The sequence below is a fragment of the Ptychodera flava genome, chromosome 18 (assembly GCF_041260155.1).
Source record: "Ptychodera flava strain L36383 chromosome 18, AS_Pfla_20210202, whole genome shotgun sequence".
Lineage (NCBI taxonomy): Eukaryota > Metazoa > Hemichordata > Enteropneusta > Ptychoderidae > Ptychodera > Ptychodera flava.
The window spans coordinates 26,517,698-26,542,700 of record NC_091945.1 but is presented as its reverse complement, the minus strand read 5'-3'; the positions used below and the strand labels follow the sequence as shown (position 1 = coordinate 26,542,700).

The window sequence follows — 25,003 nt, the reverse complement described above, 5'->3', positions numbered from 1 at the left end:
TTTTTGTACAAGTTTTTTAATGCATTTTTTGATCTGCTTCTAATGAAGTGCAAAAGAGAAAATAACATTAGGACACAATGGTGCAAATTGGTAGAACCTAGTAAATGATTTAAATTGTGTATAGATTCATTAAATTATCAATCAGATTCAAACTCACAATGTACAGCACCAAATCAGCTGGTGTTGGTTGGAAATCATAGGCACACACAGGTCACTGCCCTCAGTGAATGGCTTGTGTGCTCTTATTATTCAATACCTTTTGTGGAATTGTAAATATCACATTGTGTAAGTACTGATCAGTTGAAGTGGCCATAGAATTGTGGTCCCCTTTGAACTCTTTTTGCTCTGTCAACATTTTGTTCTTATGCAAAAAGTGTCAAGGCTTTTGTACCTCACATGCCGTAGACCCATGCAACTCTTGATAAATCAGTATGTATGGCATTCGTATGTCAATTCATTGGTATTCATAAGTTAGTTTGTAGGTAGCAGTATAAATAATGTGAACTGTTGAGTGCAGACTGAGACAGGACTGAGACAGGGGAGGGGGGGGAGAGAGAGAGAGAGAGAGAGAGAGAGAGAGAGAGAGAGAGAGAGAGAGAGAGAGAGAGAGAGAGAGAGAGAGAGAGAGAGAGAGAGAGAGAGAGAGAGAGAGAGACGGGGGGGGGGAGGGGGGAGGGAGAGAGAGAGAGAGAGAGAGAGAGAGAGAGAGAGAGAGAGAGAGAGAGAGAGAGAGAGAGAGCTTTGTCACTTCTGACAAGTCATCAAAGGCAATTCAGTAGCAGATTAGGGAGGAAGTGTTCTAGAAATGAGGAAGACAGCACTCACCAAGTTGTCTGGACCTCTCCTCAGTTATTGTTTTAGCCAAGCTCTCAATGAAACCTGAGTTTTGGTGGGAGTGTAGGGTACACTGTACCCACGGAGAGATCCTAGACTACTCACAAAGTGGAAGTTGAACCTGGACCCTGACCTTGTTGACTTCTTTTCTAATTTGTACATGTCAATTAAAAACTGATTTCTTAGCCAAAGGTTATGACGCAAATAAAATTTTACTTCTGTAAGTTTGACTTTGTCTTGTAAAAATTGTTTCTAAGTTCCCCGATGTGGCTGTCACAGTGTCACAGAACATTTAGGGAATAAGAAAGATTTGTGTCACAGAGGAAATGAAATGATTGGGAAAGAGAAATCTCTGAAAAATATGAGAGGATAGTTTAGTGCATCTGTTAGTATGAAACCTATTGACAAGAGTACTATGCTTCAGAACCAGAGTGGGACAGAGGGGCAAGGAATCTGGGAATGTTGAGGAGGGACTTCATGTAGGTTTTGAGAATGAGCTGATGGTGAGCAATGGTGAGTGTACACACACAAACTGCACTGTGCACTTGTTATTCAGTTCAGAAAACATGATTAGGATGGTAGCCGGAGAGTGACAGTAAAGGGGGGAAAAGATCGCAGGAAAGAAACAAGAGAAAATTCTGTGGAGGGGACTGTTGCTCTAAAGAAAAGGGAAAAGTGTCTTTTGGCTTTGCAGCTTGTGTGTCCCCTATGAGGAAACTTTCTACATGTACATACACAACTACTTTTGACAAAAAGCCAAGTTGTGGTTTTGTTAAAGTGTGTTTGATATCAGTCCCTGGAGTCTTATCAGTGAGTCGTCCTCTGAGGACATCGAGGAAAAACCCAACAAGCCTGTCATATCAGATACTAATTATCTCTTTTCCTGTTGCCATAGCGGCGATGACATCAATAGAGTGTATCTCAAAAACAGCAGTCCCCCAGTATCTCTTCATGTACCGTAGAGTCTGCTTGTAGTGATGGATGGTACAAAGTTAGATCAGCGTAATCAGCGCTTTAACGTGCAAGCCAGCAGTTTCAATTATGTTTTGATAAATGAAGGGAGTTGGTTGTTTGCCTGAGTGTATCACAAGGAGGGCCGCAGAAACTGAGCGTTTTATGGAGGCCTGGTGACGTTTCTGCTGCGGATGGTTATCATCACACCACTGATGATTTTGGTCAACAGAAACATCTCAGGGAACAATAGCGCTAACCTGTGATACATACACTGTGATTGGTACGTTTCTGTATTCAAGTTCAAACCGGCCAATCAGAAATGCACATCTGAAGAGGCTTTGGTGTAAAGAGGAAGAGTACATCTATGGTCCTCTGCCAAGCATTTTTGCAGTGGTGTTGTGTTGGCCCCGTGTCCAAGCGGATCCAAGTCGCCAGGCTCCTCCTGTCGTTTTGTGGTGATTTGTTGGGTTCACGTCAAAACCTACGCAAACTGCCAGACCAGTTTGGTCGCAGCTGTCAGTGTGCCTGGATTGTTACATGTTCTGCCCTATGTCTGACACGCACAATGCTCAGTTTGTCACTTTTCACCTCAAGAATGACCTTCAACAGGAAGGTCAGACCAGAAAGTTGAAGTAGAGTTCATGAGATGAAGATATACTGAGGCAGAACACAACTAGTGCATTGTAAAAAACAACCATAGCATCATAATCACCTTGCCCAAATAAAAGCTGTATAAGTGAGAAGGTATTTACATTGAAAGCTCAAAATTACAAATGTTTATGTTAAAGATTATAATCAAAACCACTGCTGGAAATAATTGATAGCAAGCTTTTAAAGACAGAATCATGCAGTTTGACTGTTATCGTAGCAACAAGCCACAGAAACTGACCCCGCTACTCATGCACAGCAAAGTCTTTTGATGCAAACCTGGTCATACTGCAATGCATATACCGGTACTATGATTTAGTTCATAGTTATTGTATGTGTGCTGGTGTATATGCGTTTTTTCCACCATTGTAGATGCAGTGAATGACTGGGGATTGAATTCATGATAGCTGATGATATGTGGCATAGCAGGCATTACATGGTTGTAGCTTTCTTGAACAGTTACGAGAGATTGTAGTTCAAAAGTGAGCAGCCAGTTATTTGCTGCTTAGTAGTACAGTAAAAGAAAATACCCATGCCATTTTAAGCTAAATTTGACTGTAAGTTTTACCATTTTGCCATTGGAAATCTGATACAATGACATTGTTTCATGAAGTGATGTTCGGCTCAACATATACTGATAATTGGATCGGAAGATCTGTTGTAGTACTAATTAGTAACAAAGCTGATAAACAAAAGATATGCAAAATCTTTTGATGACATGAATAAATTGTTGTATGTCAGTGTTGGCAAGAAACTCCCACAAGGGGCAATTAGTTGCCCTGCATGAGTCAGACTAGTGTCACCAGTTCTTATCAAATATACATTTTCATCAACCATTAGGTCTTGCTTCCGTTTAATCTGTTTTACCTTATTTTGCAGATTACTCGTAATTCTACCATTTCAACTCATTGCCCCCCCTCTCTCTCTCAAATGTCAAGTATGAGTTGTCAATCCGCCAATATGAATGGTCATTTTTTGTCCTGAGGAAAAATTATTTTATTGGCTAAGTTTTATAGTGGCGTTGACCCAGAGGCGACAAGTCATTTACAATACAAATAGCATATACAAACACAGTAACCCTCCAGGATATTCTGCGGTTAGCTCCGGTTGGTGTAGAAGGCAATAATGCGTTAACTTTGACACCACACAGATATCTCCGTTTTGGCTTTACTGCTTGAATGAATCATTTAGGTAAATGCATTGAACATGACTGAGATGCTTATAAATGGAAATATTTATTGGTTATATGAACAAAGAGATACAGTGTTCAGTTCATTGGTGTGTCTATAAATTCTAAATGTCCGGTTCAAATATCATTTACTGATGGTTTAACTTGGCCATGCAATCACGAAACTAAACTTGACATAGGAATTGTCCTGTCAGTCTAGATTTCCTTTCGGTAATTCCAACAAAATCTTCATGATATTTGGCCTTCAGGATAAGATTAAACTTTGGTGATTGATGTTGTTACAATCTGTTCAATATTAAAAACTCATTAAGAACGTCATACAGACTGAAGTTTTTACGATGATATATGTAAAAGGACATAACAATGTTGTTATTTACCATGCCAAAGCAACTGTTGGTACTACGGTCATTGTGCTGGAAAAGTCTTCACACACATGACCTGGAAAGTCCCTCAGGAGGTTAATACTCAGAGAGACAGAGACAAGCATCGTCTTTTTTCTCCAAAAGAGCTCTGTTCCCTGTTCAATATTTAATTGTTTCTGGGTTTTAATTAAGCAATACGAGGCTGGTGTAAGATTGTCTTGTTTTTCTCTAACATGGGGGAACAGTTCAAAATCAATTCAAGACACTGAGTTGACAGACAAATTTACCCAAGAAAATTACATAGTATACCAACCATTACAAAACTGCCATACACATCTACAGAGGTCACTTCATCAATCATATTTTGATGTCTCTTCTTAACATCATTTATAATTCTAAAATTAACCCCTGTCATCGTGAAATATGCTTAAATTACAGTCATCTTAATTTAATAACACAATTGCCAGCCTTTTCACAGTTGTTACTCAAAAATAACAAGGCTTCTTCATTTGATCATTTAATACAAGAAAAGTATTTTCATAATTCAGTGAACAATTACAGTAAAATGAAAACTGCGTATACCGGTATATGAGAGCTTGGACATGCTTTGGTGGACATCATGAGGTAGTGTGTTCAGCATATTAGAAAACTAATGTATTGCTTAACAAAATGGGGACTTTCTCATCAATTCTAAATCTTTGTTTTTGAGATGTTTAGAATGATGTCATAGATTGCTGTTTGTTTTGTTTTTTCATTTGAATGCCATCCTCGGCAAAATCTCCAAGTCATTGACCGATTGCAATGTTGTTCCTGATTTCAGTCTGGTTTACTGCGCACAGAGGATGAGGAATACCTTATAGAGCCACTGCCATCGCATTTACACGAGAAACACGGTGTAGACCAGAGCCAGGGTCAACAGCCACACATGGTGTACAAGAGATCCACGCTGCACCAAATTCCAAAGGAGAGAGGTCGCCAAGCCATGCAGAAGAGACTGCCCACAGTGTATGAACAGAAGGGCCGTGCAAACAAACAGCATTACTGTGGTAGGAGAAAAAAATGTAAGTGCAACTACTATGAGGCACATTTCAAATAATCACTCAGTTTGTACCATAAGTTCGCAGAAATAAATATTTTATAAGACTTTGGGAATTACGCAAAAATTGACTAAAATGGTACATTGTTAGAGATACTGTTACGATGAAAAAGATCAAAATAACATATCAGGAGTTCCCAGTTCAAAATGCAGTTCAAATGGTTATGTGCAAAACAGGAAATCGTCAGAATTTCTGTCTGCAACACCACATGTCGTACGTGCTACACTTAGTAACAAAACTACAATTGGGATCAGTTTATAAGTAAAGTCGAGTCTACATCACAAAACTTTAACCTGTTCACCCCCAATTCCCTGTAAACAGGTCCTCAACCACCATTGATCACAATTGGTTTGGGCCAAACCATGGTAGTGAAAGGGTGAAAACTTAAACTATAATTTTGGTACAAGTATACTGAAATTGTAGGATGGGATGACTTGTACATTCGCCTGTTATGAAGACTTTCATCAGTAACTCATAGGTTACATTGAAGATGTCAGGCAGGAATAGCTCTGTGCTGTCGACTGTCAACGGCTTTCTACTGTGCTGTGATTTCATTCTACAGTGATGTAATGCTAATAACATGACTGTAGGCAGCAAAAAATAACTTTGTATCTAAATATAGTATAGAAGCCAAAGGCCAGTCACAACATCTGCATGTGATATTAAAGTTGTCTGTGATTCAGTGCTTGGAATTACAAAGATGGTTCAGTGTCTAATAGGAAAAAAGTAATACTCATTTGTATGCCAGGTTGTCTTTAAGTGAACCAACTATTGTAACAGAAACAAACAAAATAAAAATTGCTGTCACCATACGAAATTTTCACATTTTGTGATCAAACTTGTTGAAAAGTCGCTGACTAAAATTCTTGCAATTTTGGTTTCTTCATAGTGTCATGGTGAATATCTTTTCCTTTACTGAACATGGCTGCAGACAGGCTTTCAACATACTGAAGCACTGAACAAAATTCAGACATTTTTCTTAATTAATAGTACTGCAATAAACTTATCTTCAATGTTTCTGGGCTGTTTATAACCTTTGAATCAAAACAGGGATTGCGATGCCGCCTGCATCATAGAATCTATAGACATAAATTATTATTCATTCAGCCCGAAGGAGGACATAAAGCATACTAGTCAACCAATACTGGTTACGTTGACCTTGTTAAGAGACAGGTCTCCTGGAATGTGAGTATTGGGAGTGTTTACTCAAACATGACCTTTCGATTGATGGGGACTCCAATTATCTAAGTCATGAGAGATGTACCCCATGCTGTGTATGACAGCTCTCTCCCTAATTAAAATGTGGACTCTATCAACACGAATGGTAATATAACTGTTTTAGCCAGTCCATTTGTAATATTTATAAATGCTTGTTCCTCACTGATCTTCAAATATTTCAATTTACTCCATTTGTGGTTTGTATTTTATTACTGAGAGCACATGGGTGCCTTTTGGGAGTTCCTTAGCATAATACCAACTTACATGAATTTTCTAAACACAAATATTATGAACTCCAATTTTCAATACTGATATTTTCTCCCATAGGCTTAAAATAGGGCCCTGATCATTGTCAAATTGGCATCTTCATAATAAAGCCAACCCAAGGGCTCGGAGTAACATAGCTGAAACTTTTATTCAGCTTTCACAAATACTGTCAAGTTATACCAAATTATTCCCCTGCATCAAAACTTCTAGCCTCACTTTATGCAGCAGACATCAAAAGAAAATATGATCAAGTCAAACACCATCCCCACAGCAAACAGTAAAAATAAACAATGCCAAGGTTTTATTAAAATATTTTGTGTACATTATTATACTTTATTAACATCATCTCTTGGAGGAGATGAAAATGGTACAAGGTATAATATGAAGTAAACACATCCATGCACAGATTACTGGATGATCAAAGAAAAAAAAAGTGATTGGAAGAAATGAAGGTAGCCTTGCAGTCATATCTGATTTCATGTTGACACATTTTTTTGTTGAGTAGTGATTACCACATTACAGGTTTCTATAACAAGTATTGGTTATTTGATTCTTTAATAAGCATTGGTCATTTGATTGCAGTCCAACTTGTAAACCAGGACATCTTTCCACCTTTGGAGAAAGACACTTGAGATTAATAGATGTATCTGGCCACTTGAGGTCATGTGATTTTGCTTTAATGGCCCAGATAAGGGGCTTTGCAGTGCAGCCAGACTTCAACTTAATAGATTTTTATCAAGTCAGGAGAAAACCTTGCGGCATGCTGCCAGTAGATGGTGGTCAAAGTGACCTACTTTTGAAAGTTTACAATCAACAAGGCAGGGGGATTATCATGATCTATGACCTATTTCTAATCCATCAATTGTGCCAATTAAATTTGTGTGTGTGTGCATGCCAGAAAGTTCCAGAAGCAAGTTTACTTTTAGTGATTGTGGGAAGGAGTGATGACTGTACTTGGCAAAGATCACCTTCAACAAATACGAAATACGTACACTTTACTACAATGTATGCTGAATGATGATGAGTGACTCATTGTGGATGACCGGTGAAGTCCCTTACCCATAAATGTCACACATTGGACTGATCGTGCACCTGCATGTATGGTCATTTGGTTGATACCATCGAGAAATAGGGATGATAGGAATCAAACAATGACATTGCATTCATTTCAAATACGGTTGAACTAGTAAAGCCATGCCACTCAGTAACCTCCTTCATGTCAAGTATGTACTTGACTAGCCAATACAAATGTATTCCATTTTAATGTATTTTATGTAATAACTCTGTCCAAAATTTAATGAAGAACAATTCATTTTAAAGACAACAGTAATTCATACTGTTATTTTCATCAGAAGTTGAAGTGACACAGTATCTGCTAATGTTCATAGCCATGGTGGACATATTTATAAGTTAATTTATGTACCTTACCCTCATACAGGTTTTGTTGTTCAAGCCAACACTTGTAACAAGTTCACCTCAGTGCAATTAAACCTTCACACTTCAGTTTGATTTGCGGTCACATCACAAATCACAGGTTTATACAGATTGCCAACAGGTTTAAATATGATTTTTGGCATAGGGCATACAGTGTGTGAGATATGGATTAAATACATATTGTTCTCTGTGTTGTTACATCAAAGCCAACAAATTCCAAGAAAAGATATTACAGCATTTGACTTTTTTGGCAAAGACAGGTTTGAAAAATAACATTTTGTATATTGTGTTGTTTTGTTCTTAGGCTCTGATTAAAGGCCAGTGACACTAAAAGATGTAACATTTTTGAAGATTTCCGTTACAATTTATGTGAACTCAATTTGTCACCATTTCTTCTCCCCGCAAGCGTTTTCAATATTTCTCAAATCAAGTATTGCTAATCACAAGTGTAAACTAGACACACATTCATAGCTTCAGTTTCAAAAAGCTCAGTGCTATTAGTGGGTCTCCATTGGTTTCCACTTCAGCTCTGAGAGGCGTGTAACACATTAGCGCCGTAAATGCGACCATTGTTGTCCTAAACTACCGGCAAATTGCCGGCACAGTTAAGGTGATGACCCACAAACAGTGGAATTGAAATCATAGATGCTTTACAGGAAATCCCATTGTAATACAGGATGAATTACATCAACGGATAGGCTCGGATATGGTTGAGGCATTCGTTCTTGTTTTGTCCACATTGATTGGGTGGAGTCGTAATTCCTATTAACCAAGGGCACAAAAGAAACTTTATTCTGTATCAAGAGATCTAAACTTTAAAGGTATCGGAAATTGGTCCTATTACCTTGTCTTAGAGATGAAATAATGAATCTCCTGCTGGCGTCAATATGGACTGTAACTTGTCCTTTCAGAATTTAGACATCAATAGTACATTGTAAATACACTACAAAGGTAGTTTGTTCACTCATTGTATCGTGAGTGTTTTTTTAATGCATTGAGGCACAACAACTTACATGCAGAGTCATTCTAAATAGTGTACATTCAACAAGATGATGTCAACAGTAGTCGTGATTGTTAGAGCTCCGTTAGTTGTAACTTTTGATTTGCTCTCAGTATTTTTGTTCTCTTCATACAAACTTTCTGCTTCTACTCTCATTGTGTCAAAATGCCCAGTGTTCAACTTGCCAACGTTTACATGTACAGAGTCCCGTGTAACTTAGCGTTAATATGTGAGTTTTGTACAGACTAAATTCATTAGTCAACAATAATATTGCATATTCTAATCATTATATCTTGTTGGCAAAGCCATTTTTACAGCAGGGAGAATATACAAACATGCAGCTATTTTTGTAAAACAATAGCAATAAACGTAATATCAAAAAATACAACAATTCGTCCAATAAATACATTGTGTAGGCTCAAAATAATGTGGAACTTTAAACAAAACAAAACAAAAGAAATATCGTAGATGCTTGTAGAGGGCAGGCATCATTCAGAAATGTCTTTTCACTCAAAAGTCTGCAAATGGATACTAAGTGTAGTAATATCACACGCCTTATTGTACAAAGTTAAATTTGTTGTTATACCATGGGAAAAACTATGCTTTTCACGTTTTGTGACCAAGAACTTGAACTTGCCTAATTGACAAATTATAACAGATAGACTCTGGTTGTACAACTTTGTGCAAGTTTAGATGTTTTTTCTCACTAAAGTCTTTGATTGTGTGAGGTAAAATCATTTGAAAGTTTGTCTATAAAGTAAAGCTCATCTCTTTCTGTGAAAAGTTGGAATATGTAATTCAACAGAATGAATCTTGCAATTCAAACACATGTTTTCTTGAAGTAAGAAGGTGGTCTGATACACATTGTATCAATATGTACACTTTGGCTCTATGATACAGTCTCAGTATGCTAGTTCAAGTGTGCTGCAAATAATTTTTTCAGTGTATTAGCAAACGCTTGGAAAAGAATTAAGTCAACAATCACAGTTAGAACACTTACCATTATGTCTTTCCTTTTGCAGTTCAGCCACATGCCATAGAGGATGACGATGAGCCCATGCGAGCTGATGAGTATGTCAGTGTGTCCACAAGGCAACGCAGATCCCTGGGCAACGAGCTCTCTCCCAGGTCAGTGGAGACTCTGGTTGTTGTAGACAAGGCAATGTTGGACAATCATGGACCAGAGAATGTCACCACAACCTATGTTTTGACAATTCTTAACATGGTAGGTATTAAATGTGCAACTTTTTTGCCAAATTCTATTCTCATAATGCTTTTCTGTTAAAGGGACAATAGCTAGTGTAAGTTCGTTTCTGGAAAACAAGTACATTTTCATATTCTTATCCTGTGGTTAGATGAAATACAAAGTACTCATTTTTGCCAGCACAGCGTGATGTATTTGAAATGTAATCATGATAGAGAAAAAAGAATTGTCTTGACTGAACTTCATTGTGAACGAGAACATTGGAAATTTAACATTAGTTAGACTGTGTTCACATATGGTTTCCGGATTCACAACAAGAAACTTTTATTTACAAACATGACAATCTTACACTTTTGGAACACAAAGTTAACAAAAGTAGAACAAAAGTTATGAAAATATCAAATTCACAGCTGTAATACCCATCCCATGTTTTGTCCAAGATTCACAAAATGTAGATATGTACATTCTCTGTTATGTTTATTCTTTGCAGGTATCAACCCTGTTCAAAGATGGCAGTATTGGTGGTAACGTAAACATCGTATTGGTCACCTTGCTTCTCCTGGATGAAGAAGTGGTGAGACATTACCGTTAATTATATCATGAATGAGGATAGAAACACTGTGTAGGAGAGAAGAAGGAACAGTAGCTAGAGTATATAGCCAGAAATCGTCCAAGCAGAACACTTTTAGTTCTGATCCAAAATTGTTTGCATGCCAAAGTACTTGATGATAAGAGTGGAGATTTGTTGATACAGGCAGTGTGTTGCATTTATTGTCAGTATATATCCTAAAGAGTCATTCAGGTTCAGGGTAGTTAGAGAACATAGCCAGAGATCCTCCAGGGAAAACATTCTTAGTTCTAATCCAAATCCTTATGTGTCCCCAGCAGTTGTGAGATATGATAAGAATATAGTGGAAACTTTGAAAAATGTATATTTGTACAGTACATGAGAAAAAGAGAGTTTTGTTGTTGACTGTATTTTGAAAAGGGAAGATGCTGCTAAAGTCTACCAACCTTCAGATACTCATACACTATTACACCACCAGACTAGTGCTTTCCCACTTTTATCCAGGGGGGTAGTTGAATCTATATGTACAGGAAAATGGGTGAAGTGGTGAGGTGGGTTTCTGTGATCCTTTGTGACAGGATTATTGTCTTTCATTTCAGCCTGGGTTGGTGATCAACAACCATGCTGACCACTCTCTGAATAGCTTTTGTCAGTGGCAGTCCAGCTTACAGACCACCAATGGTTCAAGGCATGACCATGCCATACTCTTGACAGGACTGGATATCTGCTCCTGGAAGAATGAGCCCTGTGACACACTAGGTAAGTTCAACTAAAACTTCAAGTACTATCAAAACATCTCAAGCAGCCACTGAAAGATAGATTTTCAAAAGTTTTTTTAAAATCAGGACTTGGTATTTATTATATACTCCATTAAGTATAGAGTGTCCAATCAAAGCTGCCGTAGCAGTGAATTTCTTCCAATAACAGTTATGATCTGTGAACCAATCAGGCTCTAGTAGATTCTCTCTACCTTGTGGATGGAGGATGTAAATGCATCGGGACCAAAGTACATTGTTTTTGTAGTCGGAGAGTAAGTGTAATTATTGATTTGAGAATGTGATTTCTTGACAGGATTTGCTCCAATCAAAGGAATGTGCAGTAAGTACAGAAGCTGTACCATCAATGAGGACACAGGACTGGGCATGGCATTCACCATAGCACATGAATCTGGACACAAGTAAGTCCATTCAAATGTTGAAAATATCTCATTGCTCAACGACATGTCCTTATGCTTTCCACTCTTCAAGTATACTCACAGTTTGTGAAGGACTATACCATAATTCACAAAGGGGAAGCATACATCTAAATTATAGAAATGCACCAACGGGTTCAAGCTGTAATTCAAGGTTACACAGATGAGCTCTCACTTATACATGCAGCTAGAACCCTGTCGAGTAACTTGATCACACAGTGTGAACAAATAGTGATAAATTAGATACTTTTGTTATCTTTGTTCTGGAAAAGATACAATTTCTTCTGCCTATCCCTAAAGTACATTTGAAATGCAAAGTTTAAGTCATGCCAACACAATGCATTGCATACAGTATGCATAATGTTATTGTTGACAAATGAATGTTAGTCCAAACTGAATTCAGTTGTCAATAATAACAATGGACATTACTAACATTTTAGTTTTGTGGCAAAGAAATAGAAACGTAACTCTATTTAACAGACAGAATAAAAGTGATAGAATATTTATTGAAGTTACATCTAACAGAGATTTATGAGGTCTTTGTAAACTTTTAGTGGATTCTGTTGGTAATTATACATTTGCACCTTTGAGAAAAAACTACTGCCCCTCAAAATCCTGCAGGACAAGTTTGATGCAGTCAATATCGAAGCCAAATTCCATCACATCCATGCAGCCTTGACACACTTTCCAGTGCAGATGTAATGGATTTTGTGCCTGTGATGCATCATTGTCCGTAAATACCATGTGCCGCTTTGTAGCTGCATGTACTTGCACTATAAATCTGCCGCTTATCAGCTTTCAAGTGTGTGGTATTTCCGAAAGGCACTGATGGATTTGGGGGTTAATCTTGATTTATTATATACAGGAATCTTAAATGATTAAAATGAGTTTAGAGTTTAACCCAAAGTACATTGAAGTGATCCATACAGCATTGTAAATTTCAAAACTTGTTCAGACCTGGAAAGTCATGTACCATATTTGGATTCCTATGAAAATCATCTTCTTTAGATTGTAGAGTCTCCTTATACTGTTTATATAATATGGCTGTGCTGGTTCATAGAGTGAATTTTAATGATAAATTTCCTTGCAATAATGTCCCTACAGGATTATGTCTTTCCTGCCACTTTGGAGGCATGATAACAGAGAAGCCAATCAGAGATAGCATGTATTTTGAAACAGCCAATCAGAAATAGGCTTTTTGACTCTATTCTCAGAAACCACCAATGACATTTGTGTTGCTTGCTCATGATTGATGAGATCATCAACTGGGGCCTTACTACAATCTCATTCATGTTGCATTCCATTGAACAGACTCAAATTGCTGATGGAAAACCCACACGTGTGGTGTGTAATTTCTCTTCTGAAAGTGCTTAAACAGATCATATTATGACACTTTCCCTACATGTTTATAGTATTATAGTGAAACATTTCCTTCCTTACATTTGTGCAGATGGTCAACTCATCAACAAATTGTATTTTGAGATCAGCTTTTCTCATCCTCAAAATATGTTTCGTAAATGCAACAATCAAACCAGACCACATGATGAGAAAGTTATCCAGGCTTAACAGAAGAAATAGCCGCCATAAGATTGACAAGTTGCTGTGATAATTGTATCCATGCTACCAGCATTGTGGTGAAAACAGTTTCATTAAAGATGTGCGACTAGCATGTTTGTGACTTTCTGTCAAAGAACATAGGCATTTGTTTTCTGAATTTGTAATTGCAGTGCCTCACAGTTGTAATGGTAGTACGGGTATACGTACATATAACATTTATTTGTGTACGTTTCATATTTTCTTTCCCTGAAAAAATATATAGACATCCTACAGTGAAAAAAGTGTTATCATAAGTAGGTCTGCAGTTTTGTGTACCTTCAAATTAACTGTGTCATGGTCTTTGGACACATGTTTTGCATCAAATCACAGTAACGGTATACAGTTTCCAGCTGGTACATTCCCCCATATAATCAGGAAATGTTCAAATGGTGGCCAGGAACAAGTAGAAGTCTTTGGATTTGTCAACTATAGTTGATACACAGAACAAGTCACTTACTTGTCCTGTAACACTAAATAATTGTCATATTGTGTTCTATCAATAATCGTGTGAATGCTTGTCAAAGCAAAACTAACCACCATGTTGCTAGCAAATTTTGGTAGTAATGTAATACCTACACTACAGTGTACACTCCAACAACTCTCTGCATGTGTAGCACTCCTGGTAAAGCTGTGCAATTTCTGTTCATTGTCTTCTCAGTTTTGGCATGATCCATGATGGAGAAGGCAATGACTGCAGCAAGTCGCAGGGTCACATCATGTCACCGACACTGACTGGTGACAGGAACGGAATCTTCTCCTGGTCAGTGTGCAGTAGAGACTACCTCAAAGATTTCCTCACGTAAGTCTTTATCACCATAACATTTTTGCAACCAGTGATCATACATTGTTAGTTTGGCAAGCAAGATAATTTCTGCCTTATTTTTTTTCTAATCCATGCATTTGCTGTGCTGTACTGATCACAGAAATATAAATTTTCCATCCTTATCATCCGGCAAACCTCATATCACCAAACCTCACCAAACAAAAGAAAAGGTTACGGAGCTACTGATAGCATCATTGCAAACGTAGTTATGTTTGTCTCAGCTAATTTTATTTTTTAAGGTCATTTGTTTGTACATAAAGGGCAATGTACTGGTACTTCACTGTGACAATTTATTTCAGATCAGTCATGTGCATGTTCCTTTCCCCAATTGGTAAAATTTTGAAAGAAAACAATGAGCTGTAGAAAATGCTAGAGAGCAATACATATGCAACTAGTTTCACAAGTGTGTGACTACATTTCCCCACAGGACATCAAAAGCTTTCTGTCTGATGAATGAGCCAAACAGTGTCGCCGAATATCGCTTCCCAGAGAAGTTGCCCGGAGAGCTGTACGATGCTGATTTGCAGTGCAAGTGGCAATTCGGATCCCGTGCTACGCTTTGCACATTCGACTTTGGAAAGGTATCTGCATGTAAGCTGTTTCTAGGTATATCTCTAGACTCCCTCTCCTTCTATACTTAGTCTCTCCTTTGTATATTTGTGTCCTCTTATGCTAATTTTCAATATCTAACCCCCTAGGTAAGTAGACAAAACCAAATGTATGGTCATATCTTACCCTATAGATAAGTGATTACACAGAAGCCAGTAAGCTTAGTTTCAGTTATGCTGCATTTGAAAACTCAGAGTTTGATTCTTTCCTTATAGAACCTCTGCAAAGAGCTTTGGTGTCACAAAGACGATAGGCGATGTGAAACCAAATTTCTGCCAGCAGCGGAGGGCACGTCATGCGGTGTGAACAAGTGGTGCAGACTGGGCATATGCGTAGATTATGGCCAGGATGGTCCGGTACCCATAGATGGAGGCTGGTCTGGATACTCAGAGTACGGCGAGTGTAGTCGGTCGTGCGGAGGTGGCGTTAGCTTCAAGGAACGGTTTTGTAACAATCCCAGGCCCCAGTATGGTGGAAAGTATTGCGAAGGCAAAACAAGAGATTATCAAATGTGTAACATACAGGTAAGGGCAAACGGTTGCAGAGTATGCATATTGATTCTATTTGCTCTCTGAGTTGTATCTGTTTTCATAATTCCAGTAAACTGTACCATTTCTACTACATTATCATAGCTTCTAGAAATGTTTTCATCAACTGTTTGCTGCCAGAGAGGGCAGTAGTTCAGATAAATTACTGTGTGTGTTTTTTGCTTTGAACAAGGGATCACATATATTGTATACGAGTAAACAAAACAGCTTTTCTGACAGTGAAAATTAATCTCGGAATGACAAGAAGTTTAAATACTGGGATATAATATGCGGTTGTTTTAATTTTTCAGGAGTGTCCAGAAGGTGACGTTGATTTCAGATCACAGCAGTGTGCTACCTACAATAGCAGACCATTCAGAGGGTTCTATTACAAATGGAAACCATACACAAATGTTGACAGTGAGTGTCTGTCCAAAGCTTGCCATACCAACAATAGTTTCTTCCCAACATGCGTCCAGACATTTCAGAGCACAGCGGTTGAAAAGTGGCATAACTATGTGTATCTCTGATGTGTCATATTGTTTATGTGTCTGTTTGATTGATTGTTTTGATACCTTGTGGCCAATTGTTTCATCTTCAGTGTGAAGGAGGTCAAACTTTGGCTCCTTAGGGGTCAACCATTATATCTAATGAAGGGGTGGTCAAAAATGGGGTACTACAGAGCAAAAGTTGCTGACAGAAAAAAATATTATTACAAGCCTGCTGAAAAAAATATTGATGTAAGGAAATTTGGTGGGAATGAGTGGAATTTGATTTTATTTGAGAAAAAGTAGTATGCAAGCAATGCAAAACTCCAAAAAATATAATTTTGGTGACTTTTGAAATTGAAAAATAATGTGCTTGTCAGCATCATGACCATTCACTGAGAGAGATTTGTAGGAATTTCACTCAACTCATTCAAAGACAGGTTTCAGAACACATTCTGTAATTTGAAGTCTCAGACAATGTTGTCGCCACACATGTTGTCTTTCTGTCTTCAAAGAGGCACACCAGAACAAACCGTTGTGCAGACTTAATTTGCAAGGGATTTGTGTATCATGAAACAACTTATTCTGTTCAAATCTCACTTTCATTCTCTTCTGCGACAGTGTCATCTAACCTTCAATATGGATTTTTTTTTCTGCAGGGGAGGAATTGTGTAAGCTGTACTGCATTGCTGAGGATTTTGATTTCTTCTTTGCAATGTCCAGCAAGGTGACTGATGGTACACCATGTAGGGAAGACTCATTTGACGTGTGTGTGGCTGGAAAATGTCAGGTAAAAATCCATAGATGTACCGTACTCGTCCGAGTATAAGCCCCTGCTCGTGTATAAGCCCCCCTACTGATTTCAGAGGATTTTAGAAAATTCATTACATCCGTGTATAAGCCCCTACCCTAGTGTAACTCAAATACAGAAAGGTTAGGAGAGTATATTTAGTCATTTAACTTGGTAAAATTACTTTTAGATAATAAAGAAACTATTAAAAGATGTTAAAACAATGGGAAACTGGAGTTTCCTTGACAGCATCGTAAGGAAAATGACACGTTTTCCCACTACTATCTTGATTCTTTGACCCTGTTCACCCCCGTCTCCTAAATAGAATAGTCTCACTCACGTCAGCCATTGTTTATTTTCATTCACGGCCACGATGTTTTCATTCTCTAAACAAGCCGTTTCTTTTGTTTGAAGCAATTATCCTTTCATTTGTGAAGACTTTTCCTGGTAACTATTACAATTTTCACTGCTTAGTGTTGTTGTTTTCACAAGATGTAGACAGTTTGATACCGGAATATTGAGGTGCCGTTCTGTGTAGACAATGCATGCCTGTTCACATTACTGTTGATCAGCAGCATACATGACGTCTTTGTTTCAAGTTTGGGTTTTTTTTCGACGCTGAAATTTCACCAAAATGTCACTTCTGTATTCAGAGATTGTAAAATCAATTTCCTTGGATGTGTAAGTCGATTTTGAAAACGATAGAATGATCGAGTGGTGTTGAAAAAAATCGTGCATAAAATTAGCATAAATTAAGCGTCCACAGCAGATAACATGGGGTTGCTCGAGTATAAGCCCCTCCCCTAGTTTTACGGCTGTTTAGTGTTGCCAAACCGGGGGCTTATACTCGGACGAGTACGGTATATACAAATAGTCATCAGCTGGAGCTAGCTAATGAAGATAACTCTTGTTCCACAAATTACCTTTTACCACTTTAGAGTTTTTTCTGTTCCTTAGGAAGTACACCAACCAATGTGTTGCAGTTTTGTACTTATTGTAAACACTATTATTGTGATCACATGAATAGAGCCAACACCTTCAGCTTTTCAAATTTTACATTAAAACGTTTTCAGACCTGCAGTCACATTTGCATAAGTTTGAAATGCACTGTCAGTAAATGGAGAGTACTGATCTTGTGTCAATTTAAATGAGATATTAAAAATTTCAAATCTTTCCATTTTCCATAAATTTACTTTTTTTCAAAATGCTGATATTATTTTTGATGTTACCGGGTTTGTAATGGAAGTCATACAGCAGACTTGAGTGACATGTAACAGCATGGCTTTATACCTCCCTTTCTCAAACTCTAGGTTGTTCATGTGTACCTTGCCTATCTCTTAAAAAAATGTATGTGGTTTACCTTTCACAGCCCGTTGGATGTGACCATGTGCTGGGCTCCTCGGCTCAAGTTGACAGTTGTGGTGTCTGCAATGGTGACAATTCAACCTGTGACTTTGTGGTGGGCGCGTTTACCCATCAGCCACCACACAATGGTAAGGACCGTACTTCACTTGGCATTTCTCTCATCACATTAACGTGATCCACACATTAAAGGTATACAGTCACTTGTTATCTAAATATGCCCATATATGGTCAAAGGGGCATTCCTTGGTATTCAAAATGCCCATGCGAGGGTGCTGTTTTTAAAAGTGGCCACCCGCTTAAAATCTGTGATTGGTTAGATTTTCTCTTTCCATGGTAACTGTGGCAAAATTGGGACAGGTGACAGTATACCTTTAATCGTTGACAATTTAAGTGATCTCAGTGATTTCTAAGGCAGATGGAATGATAGTCGTAGAACAATGATGCGTGAAACGCTGAATATGCAGAAGTATTACCAATTTTAGTAGGAATAGTTCATCAAATAGACAATGTACTGACCATTACTGGTTTTAAGGTAAATAGATTTCAATGTAGAATCTTACCATATGTCGTAAAAGAGAGCAAATTGCAGTCAATTCTCCACAATTTGTACTTTTATTTAATCGCTTTATTATCTAAAATTTCTATACGCTTCTAACACACTTTGCTATATCAGTGTTTGAGTAATGTTCATACAAACCTTTTACAATAATTGCAGGTTTAGATATTGAGGCTAAATTTCCTCTTTTGCTTAGCCCTGCAACAATCTAAGTGACTATCGAAACATAACTCTACAGTACACTCAAATTTTCCAATATATGCAAATTATTTATACAATATGTAAACGAACATTTAAATATCATGCTTACAGTACCATTTTGATTCAGTACTGTAATCTTGTGACACACATTGTGAGATTCTAGCCGTGCATGACAAAATATCCAACTCTCATAGATCTATATCATTTCGTTCTTCACCTGCCCATTTTCAGACTACTACCAAGTTGTCACTGTGCCTGAAGGAGCCAGGAATATCATTGTGGAAGAAATGAATATTTCATCGAGTTACCTGGCGATCAGAAATCAAGATTACAAGTATTACCTGACGGGTGACTGGACGGTGGACTGGCCAGGGGAATTTAAGGTCGCGGGAACCACTTTCATGTACAGCAGAGAGTATAATAGGCCAGAGGCACTAACGGCAGCTGGTCCTACCAATGAACAACTTGTCATAGAGGTAAGGAGAAACAACAAACTTTCAAAGTCTCAAAGACATTTGCAGAATTTTTTTGTCATCCCCATTCCAATTCACTTTATGTTTGAAATTCACTATGAGGCAAAGAACAGACTCTGGTATCTTGCATCCACATTAGCTTGAGGGGCACATCTTTTAGGACTCACTATCTTCTGATATGGTATAACAAAATGTGTAATTTGGGGCAGAGAAAAATAAAATTTTTGGTTTTCACAAAAATAAACCTGTGAAAACTACCTCACTCAATGAGCTTCAAAATGAACCCCTAGAAGTGGTAGACCAAACATGTATTGTAAAAGTTTAAGAGTCTATATACCTCTCTGCAAGGTGCATCCTACCCTGTTCCTTCCTACTCATTACTATGCGTTCTACCCTGTTCCTTCCTACTCATAACTATGCGTTCTACCCTGTTCCTTCCTACTCATAACTATGCATTCTACCCTGTTCCTTCCTACTCATAACTATGCATTCTACCCTGTTCCTTCCTACTCATAACTATGCATTCTACCCTGTTCCTTCCTACTCATAACTATGTGTTCTACCCTGTTCCTTCCTACTCATTACTATGCGTTCTACCCTGTTCCTTCCTACTCATAACTATGCGTTCTACCCTGTTCCTTCCTACTCATAACTATGCATTCTACCCTGTTCCTTCCTACTCATAACTATGCATTCTACCCTGTTCCTTCCTACTCATTACTATGCGTTCTACCCTGTTCCTTCCTACTCCTAACTATGCATTCTACCATGTTCCTTCCTACTCATAACTATGCATTCTACCCTGTTCCTTCCTACTCATAACCCTTTGTTGGTGAAACAATGATGTTTTTGTAAACTCTCAGCAGACAAATAAATGTCCATGTAACCTTACCACCCTAGTCCCAAGTAAACAGGTCCACAATTACCATTGATACAATGTGTTAGGGCCAAACCATGGTGGTGAAAGGGGTAAAGGAAGGAATAAGATACTTGCAAATAGTTCAAAAACACCTCCAAAGAAATCGCGGTAATATTGAGTCATGAATGGTGAGTAAGAGAATGTCCACATTCTACTGTTCACAGCTGCTGTTGCAAGGAATAAACCCTGGAATTCAGTATCTGTACACAACACCCAAACCCAACACTACGTCAACCCCAGTGCCAGTACACAACTACACATGGACAGCCATTATGTCAGAATGCTCTGCAACCTGTGCTGGAGGTATGTGTACATCTAACATTCAGTGAAATTAGATGGCTCCTCTCTATGTCCGTTTTACACTTTTTTGTCACTAATGAGATATATTTGATGTAAATTATCTCTAAAATACAGAAACCTTAATTGTCATGCAGGATACTAGTTGAGCTACAGAGCCGGGGAGCAAATTCTTTTAATATTTTTTTACGAGCCTGCAAAATTTCAGTCTTGTTACATTGTTACTGATGACCCGAGTCTAAAGTTTACGAACTGTCCACAATAATAGAACAAATTCTGAGCCTTTCCTCTTGCGTCCGGAAGAAAGCAAAAAAAAATTAAAAATATGCAAAAAAAAAATGTCCCAAAATTAAAACAATTGCAGTATTGTCTTTTAAACATCCTCAAGGTTAGGTCTAACATTTCTACGACAGCACTAAAATAATTGCAATGCAGAAGTATATATTTGCCGCAATTTCATAAAATTTCTAATGTGGCTAAAGTTGAAGTTGAGGATTAATTTAATTATTCTTCCTGTCCTAATTTCGCATTTTTTTTACTGGTACTTATAGTCCGTGGGCTGGAGGGGCCCACCGTGCACCCCCCCCACATCCCTACTTCTTGGGTATTTTTTTGTTCTTTAGGACCTGCTGAACAAGAAAAAAGATGTTAACATTGGATATTTTGGGATGCACTACCTATCTGGGCTGGTTTTTGACTTGCATGTACCGCAAAAAATGGCGAAAAATGGGTAGGGGTAAGGGGTACTATATCCTCCCCTACATTGAGTAAACTAGCATGAAATAGCACAAACTATACATTTTTGGAAAGCTGAGATTCTGCTCTTTATGAGAAACACCAACTTTAGCAAAATTAATTTGTGTACATAGAATAGGACGACTTTAAAATGAATTTTTTTGACAATTTTGAAATTTTTTACCCAAAATACCATGTAACAATTGTGATTTACTTGTTATTAAGCAAAATTTTGACAGCTTTTTGTGTTTGAATTATTTATTCCCACATATTAAACAAGAAAAAAGTGTTAACATTAGATATTTAACTATACACTACTTCTCTGGAGTCATTTTGAATTGCGTGTATCTGTATGGGGTGTGCAAAAGCTAGGGGTAGGGGTACAACATTCTTTCCTTGATGAAGTAAACTGGCTTGAAATGCCATATACCTTATAGTTTTAGAAAGCTTAGATACTGGTCTTTCTAAAATGCATAAAGTTTTAGTGAAAAAATATGACGTCATAGAATTGGATAACTTTAAATCGATTTTTTCTGGTAATTCAGTATTTTTAACGGAAGAAAATACGATAACTATTGTTTCCTCCTTATGAAGCAAATCAAACACATTTATGGATGTTATTTACTAATTGCAATGTGCTGAAGAAGAAATAAATGTAAAAATTGGGTATTTACCATGCATTATTGTCTCTAGTCACTAAAATAGCAAGTTTTGCTACATTGGTATATCGTGAATGGGCATTTTATTGTTATGCAATGAACTAATGCACAGCCTTAAAAAGAAGACTCGAAAACGTGCACACATAGTCACATTGCCATTTTCTCCTTCAAGTAAATAGATTATTGACGACTGTCTATTGTTATAATTTAATTTTTAAATATTATTCTTTAAAATAATTTTGTTTAAGGCGTATTTGGAAAATTGTCTATGCCTCCTTGTCTTACTTTATATACAGCAAGCATTACTAACAATCTATTAGGTCGAGCCTAGAGGGGCGTCTACGTGCACCTCCCCCCCTCACCCCACAGGATAACAAACCTGTAATTTTCAGAAGCCTTGGGATCCCTAGAATAAGAAATGGGATTTTAAAAGACAAAATATAGGGACTCAATAGCTGTTACGGTCATGTTTTGAAGGGTACCACAAAATCACGATTTTGTGACCCACGTGGATTTTTGTCGAACCTGTCTTCTTGTACGTGATCTGCTGAGCTTTCTGTTTAACATGACCTAGGTTATGGGGTATCATTAGAAAGATGATTTATTCTTCTTGAAAATGGTATATAGCAATATGCAATATCTTCTATAGTTTTCATGAAATAGGGCCATAATTTACCCCATACCCCAAAGTTTTATGTCACAAATTACTGTCAAAACTAATCTAAATTCCACCAATTATTTACCTATACATAATACAAAAGGCAATACTGTGTATTAACTTTGTGTTATTTGCTACAGGTACATGTTAGAAACTTGGAATAAACTTTTAACAGAAAAAATATTGGGATCCTGTAGCTGTAACAGTCATATTTTGAAGGGTACCGAAAAATCACAGTATTACTGACTTGCATTCGTTTTTGTTAAACCTGTCTTCTTGTAAGTCTTCTGCTGAGCTTATTTTGAACATAACGAGGCCAATGGGGTACCATTAGAAAGTTAATTTACTCTTCTTTAAAATGATATGTTGCAATATGCAATATTTTCTATAGTTTTCATGAAATAAGATCAAAACTTACCCCATACTCCAACGTTTTATGTCGCAAATTACCATCAAAACTAATCTCAAATTCTACCAATTATTTTCCTAGACACATTACAAAAGGCAGTTCTTTGTATAAAATATATTTTATTTGGTACAGGGACATGTCAAAAATATGAGTTAGACTTTTAAGAGTCAAAATATTGGTATTGAATGACTGTTACTGGCATGTTTTGAAGGGTACCGTAAAGTCAGAATATTACCGACTCGCACATATTTTTGTTAAATGTGTCGTCTTGTAAGTTTTCTGCTGAGCTTACTTTTTACCATAGTCTAGATTATGGGCTGCCATTGGAAAGACAATTTATTTGGCTTTAAAATGACATATTGTAATATGCAATATCTTCTATAGTTTTTATGAAATAGGACCAAACCTTACCCCATACCCCAAAGTTTTATGTCACAAATTACTGTCAAAACTAATCTTAAATTCTACCAATTGTTTACCTAGACATTATACAAAGGGCAATGCTTTGTATCAAATTTGTTTTATTTGATACAGGTAAATGTTAGTAACTTGAAATAAACTTTTAACAGAAAAATATCCAGATGCTCTAGCTGTAACAGTCATATTTTGAATGGTACTGCAAAATCACAGTACTGCCAACTCGCATACATTTTTGTTAAACTTGTCTTCTTGTAAGTCTTCTACTGAGCTTACTTTTTAACATAATATAATAAGTTGGGCATCATTAGAAAGGTAATTTACTCTTCTTTAAAATAATGTATTGCAATATGCAATATCTTTTATAGTTATCATGAAATAGGACCACAACTTACCCCATACCCCAAAGTTTTATATTCCAAATTACCGTCAAAACTAATCTCAAATTCTGACAAAAATTGACCGGGACATAATATAAAGGGCAATGATTTGTATTAAATTTAGTATATTTGCTTTAGGTTCATGTTAGAAACTTGAAACGAACTTTTAACAGAAAAAATATTGTGATGCTGTAGCTGTAACAGTCATATTTTGAAGGCTACCACAAACTCACAGTATTGCCAACTCGCATACGTTTGGTTAAAGCTGTCTTATTATAAGTCATCTGCTGAGCCTATTTTTAACATAACCCGGCCATTGAGGTATCGTTAGAAAGGTAATTTTTTCTTCTTTGATATGACATATTGTAATATATAATATCTTCTTAAGTATTCAGGAAATAAGACCAAAACTTACCCAACACCCCTAAGTTTATATTGCAAATTACTATCACTACTAATCTCAAATTCTACCAAACTTTTACCTAGACATACTACAAAAGGCAATGATTTGTATGAAATCTGTTTTATTTGCTACAGAGACATGTTACAAATATTAGATAGACTTTTAACAGACAAAATATTGGGAATGAATGGTTGTTGCTGTCATGTTTTGAAGGGTACTGTAAAGTCTCAGTCTTGCCCACTCGTATGTGTTTTTGTTAAATGTGTCATCTTGTAAGTCATCTGCTGAGCTTGCTTTTTACTCTAACCTATCTTATAGGCTATCGTTGGAAAGAAAATTTATTTTGCCTTAAAGTGACATATTGTAATATGAAATATCTTATAGTTTTCATGAAATAGGACCAGACTTACCCCATATCCCAAATTCGCAAACTTCAAAGTTTTCGAACAGATGTAGTTTGCAAATAAAACTAAGGGCTGGGGTAAGTTTTTTGCCATTTCATTACAACTTCAGATGATAATGCACTTTATCATATGCTAAAATAAAGAGTGATAAAAGCTTTGTAATGATACCCTATAATCTGCGTTACGGTTAAAATAAAGGTTGGCAGCTAAATTTCATGGAAACTTGTTTAATAAAATTTCACGGGTTTCAGCAACATATATCCTGCTATTCTTCAAACTATGATGCTAACAGCTATTAAATCACAATAATTATCCTGTTAATGGTAT

At 37.0% G+C, this 25,003-nt stretch overlaps 1 protein-coding gene across 2 annotated transcripts in view; it reads left to right on the top strand.

Moving 5' to 3' along the window:
* Window positions 1-25,003, top strand: part of LOC139117262 (A disintegrin and metalloproteinase with thrombospondin motifs 18-like) — a 151,908-nt gene that overhangs the window by 120,080 nt on the left and 6,825 nt on the right. For both annotated transcript variants that reach the window (XM_070680210.1, XM_070680209.1), the window contains 13 exons: window positions 4,808-5,048; window positions 10,026-10,228; window positions 10,698-10,781; window positions 11,375-11,534; window positions 11,847-11,952; window positions 14,222-14,362; window positions 14,814-14,967; window positions 15,211-15,519; window positions 15,834-15,942; window positions 16,670-16,800; window positions 18,170-18,293; window positions 19,154-19,398; window positions 20,479-20,617. In XM_070680210.1, the coding sequence (XP_070536311.1) occupies window positions 4,808-5,048; window positions 10,026-10,228; window positions 10,698-10,781; window positions 11,375-11,534; window positions 11,847-11,952; window positions 14,222-14,362; window positions 14,814-14,967; window positions 15,211-15,519; window positions 15,834-15,942; window positions 16,670-16,800; window positions 18,170-18,293; window positions 19,154-19,398; window positions 20,479-20,617 (2,146 nt within the window). The remainder of the gene's footprint in view (window positions 1-4,807; window positions 5,049-10,025; window positions 10,229-10,697; window positions 10,782-11,374; window positions 11,535-11,846; window positions 11,953-14,221; window positions 14,363-14,813; window positions 14,968-15,210; window positions 15,520-15,833; window positions 15,943-16,669; window positions 16,801-18,169; window positions 18,294-19,153; window positions 19,399-20,478; window positions 20,618-25,003) is intronic.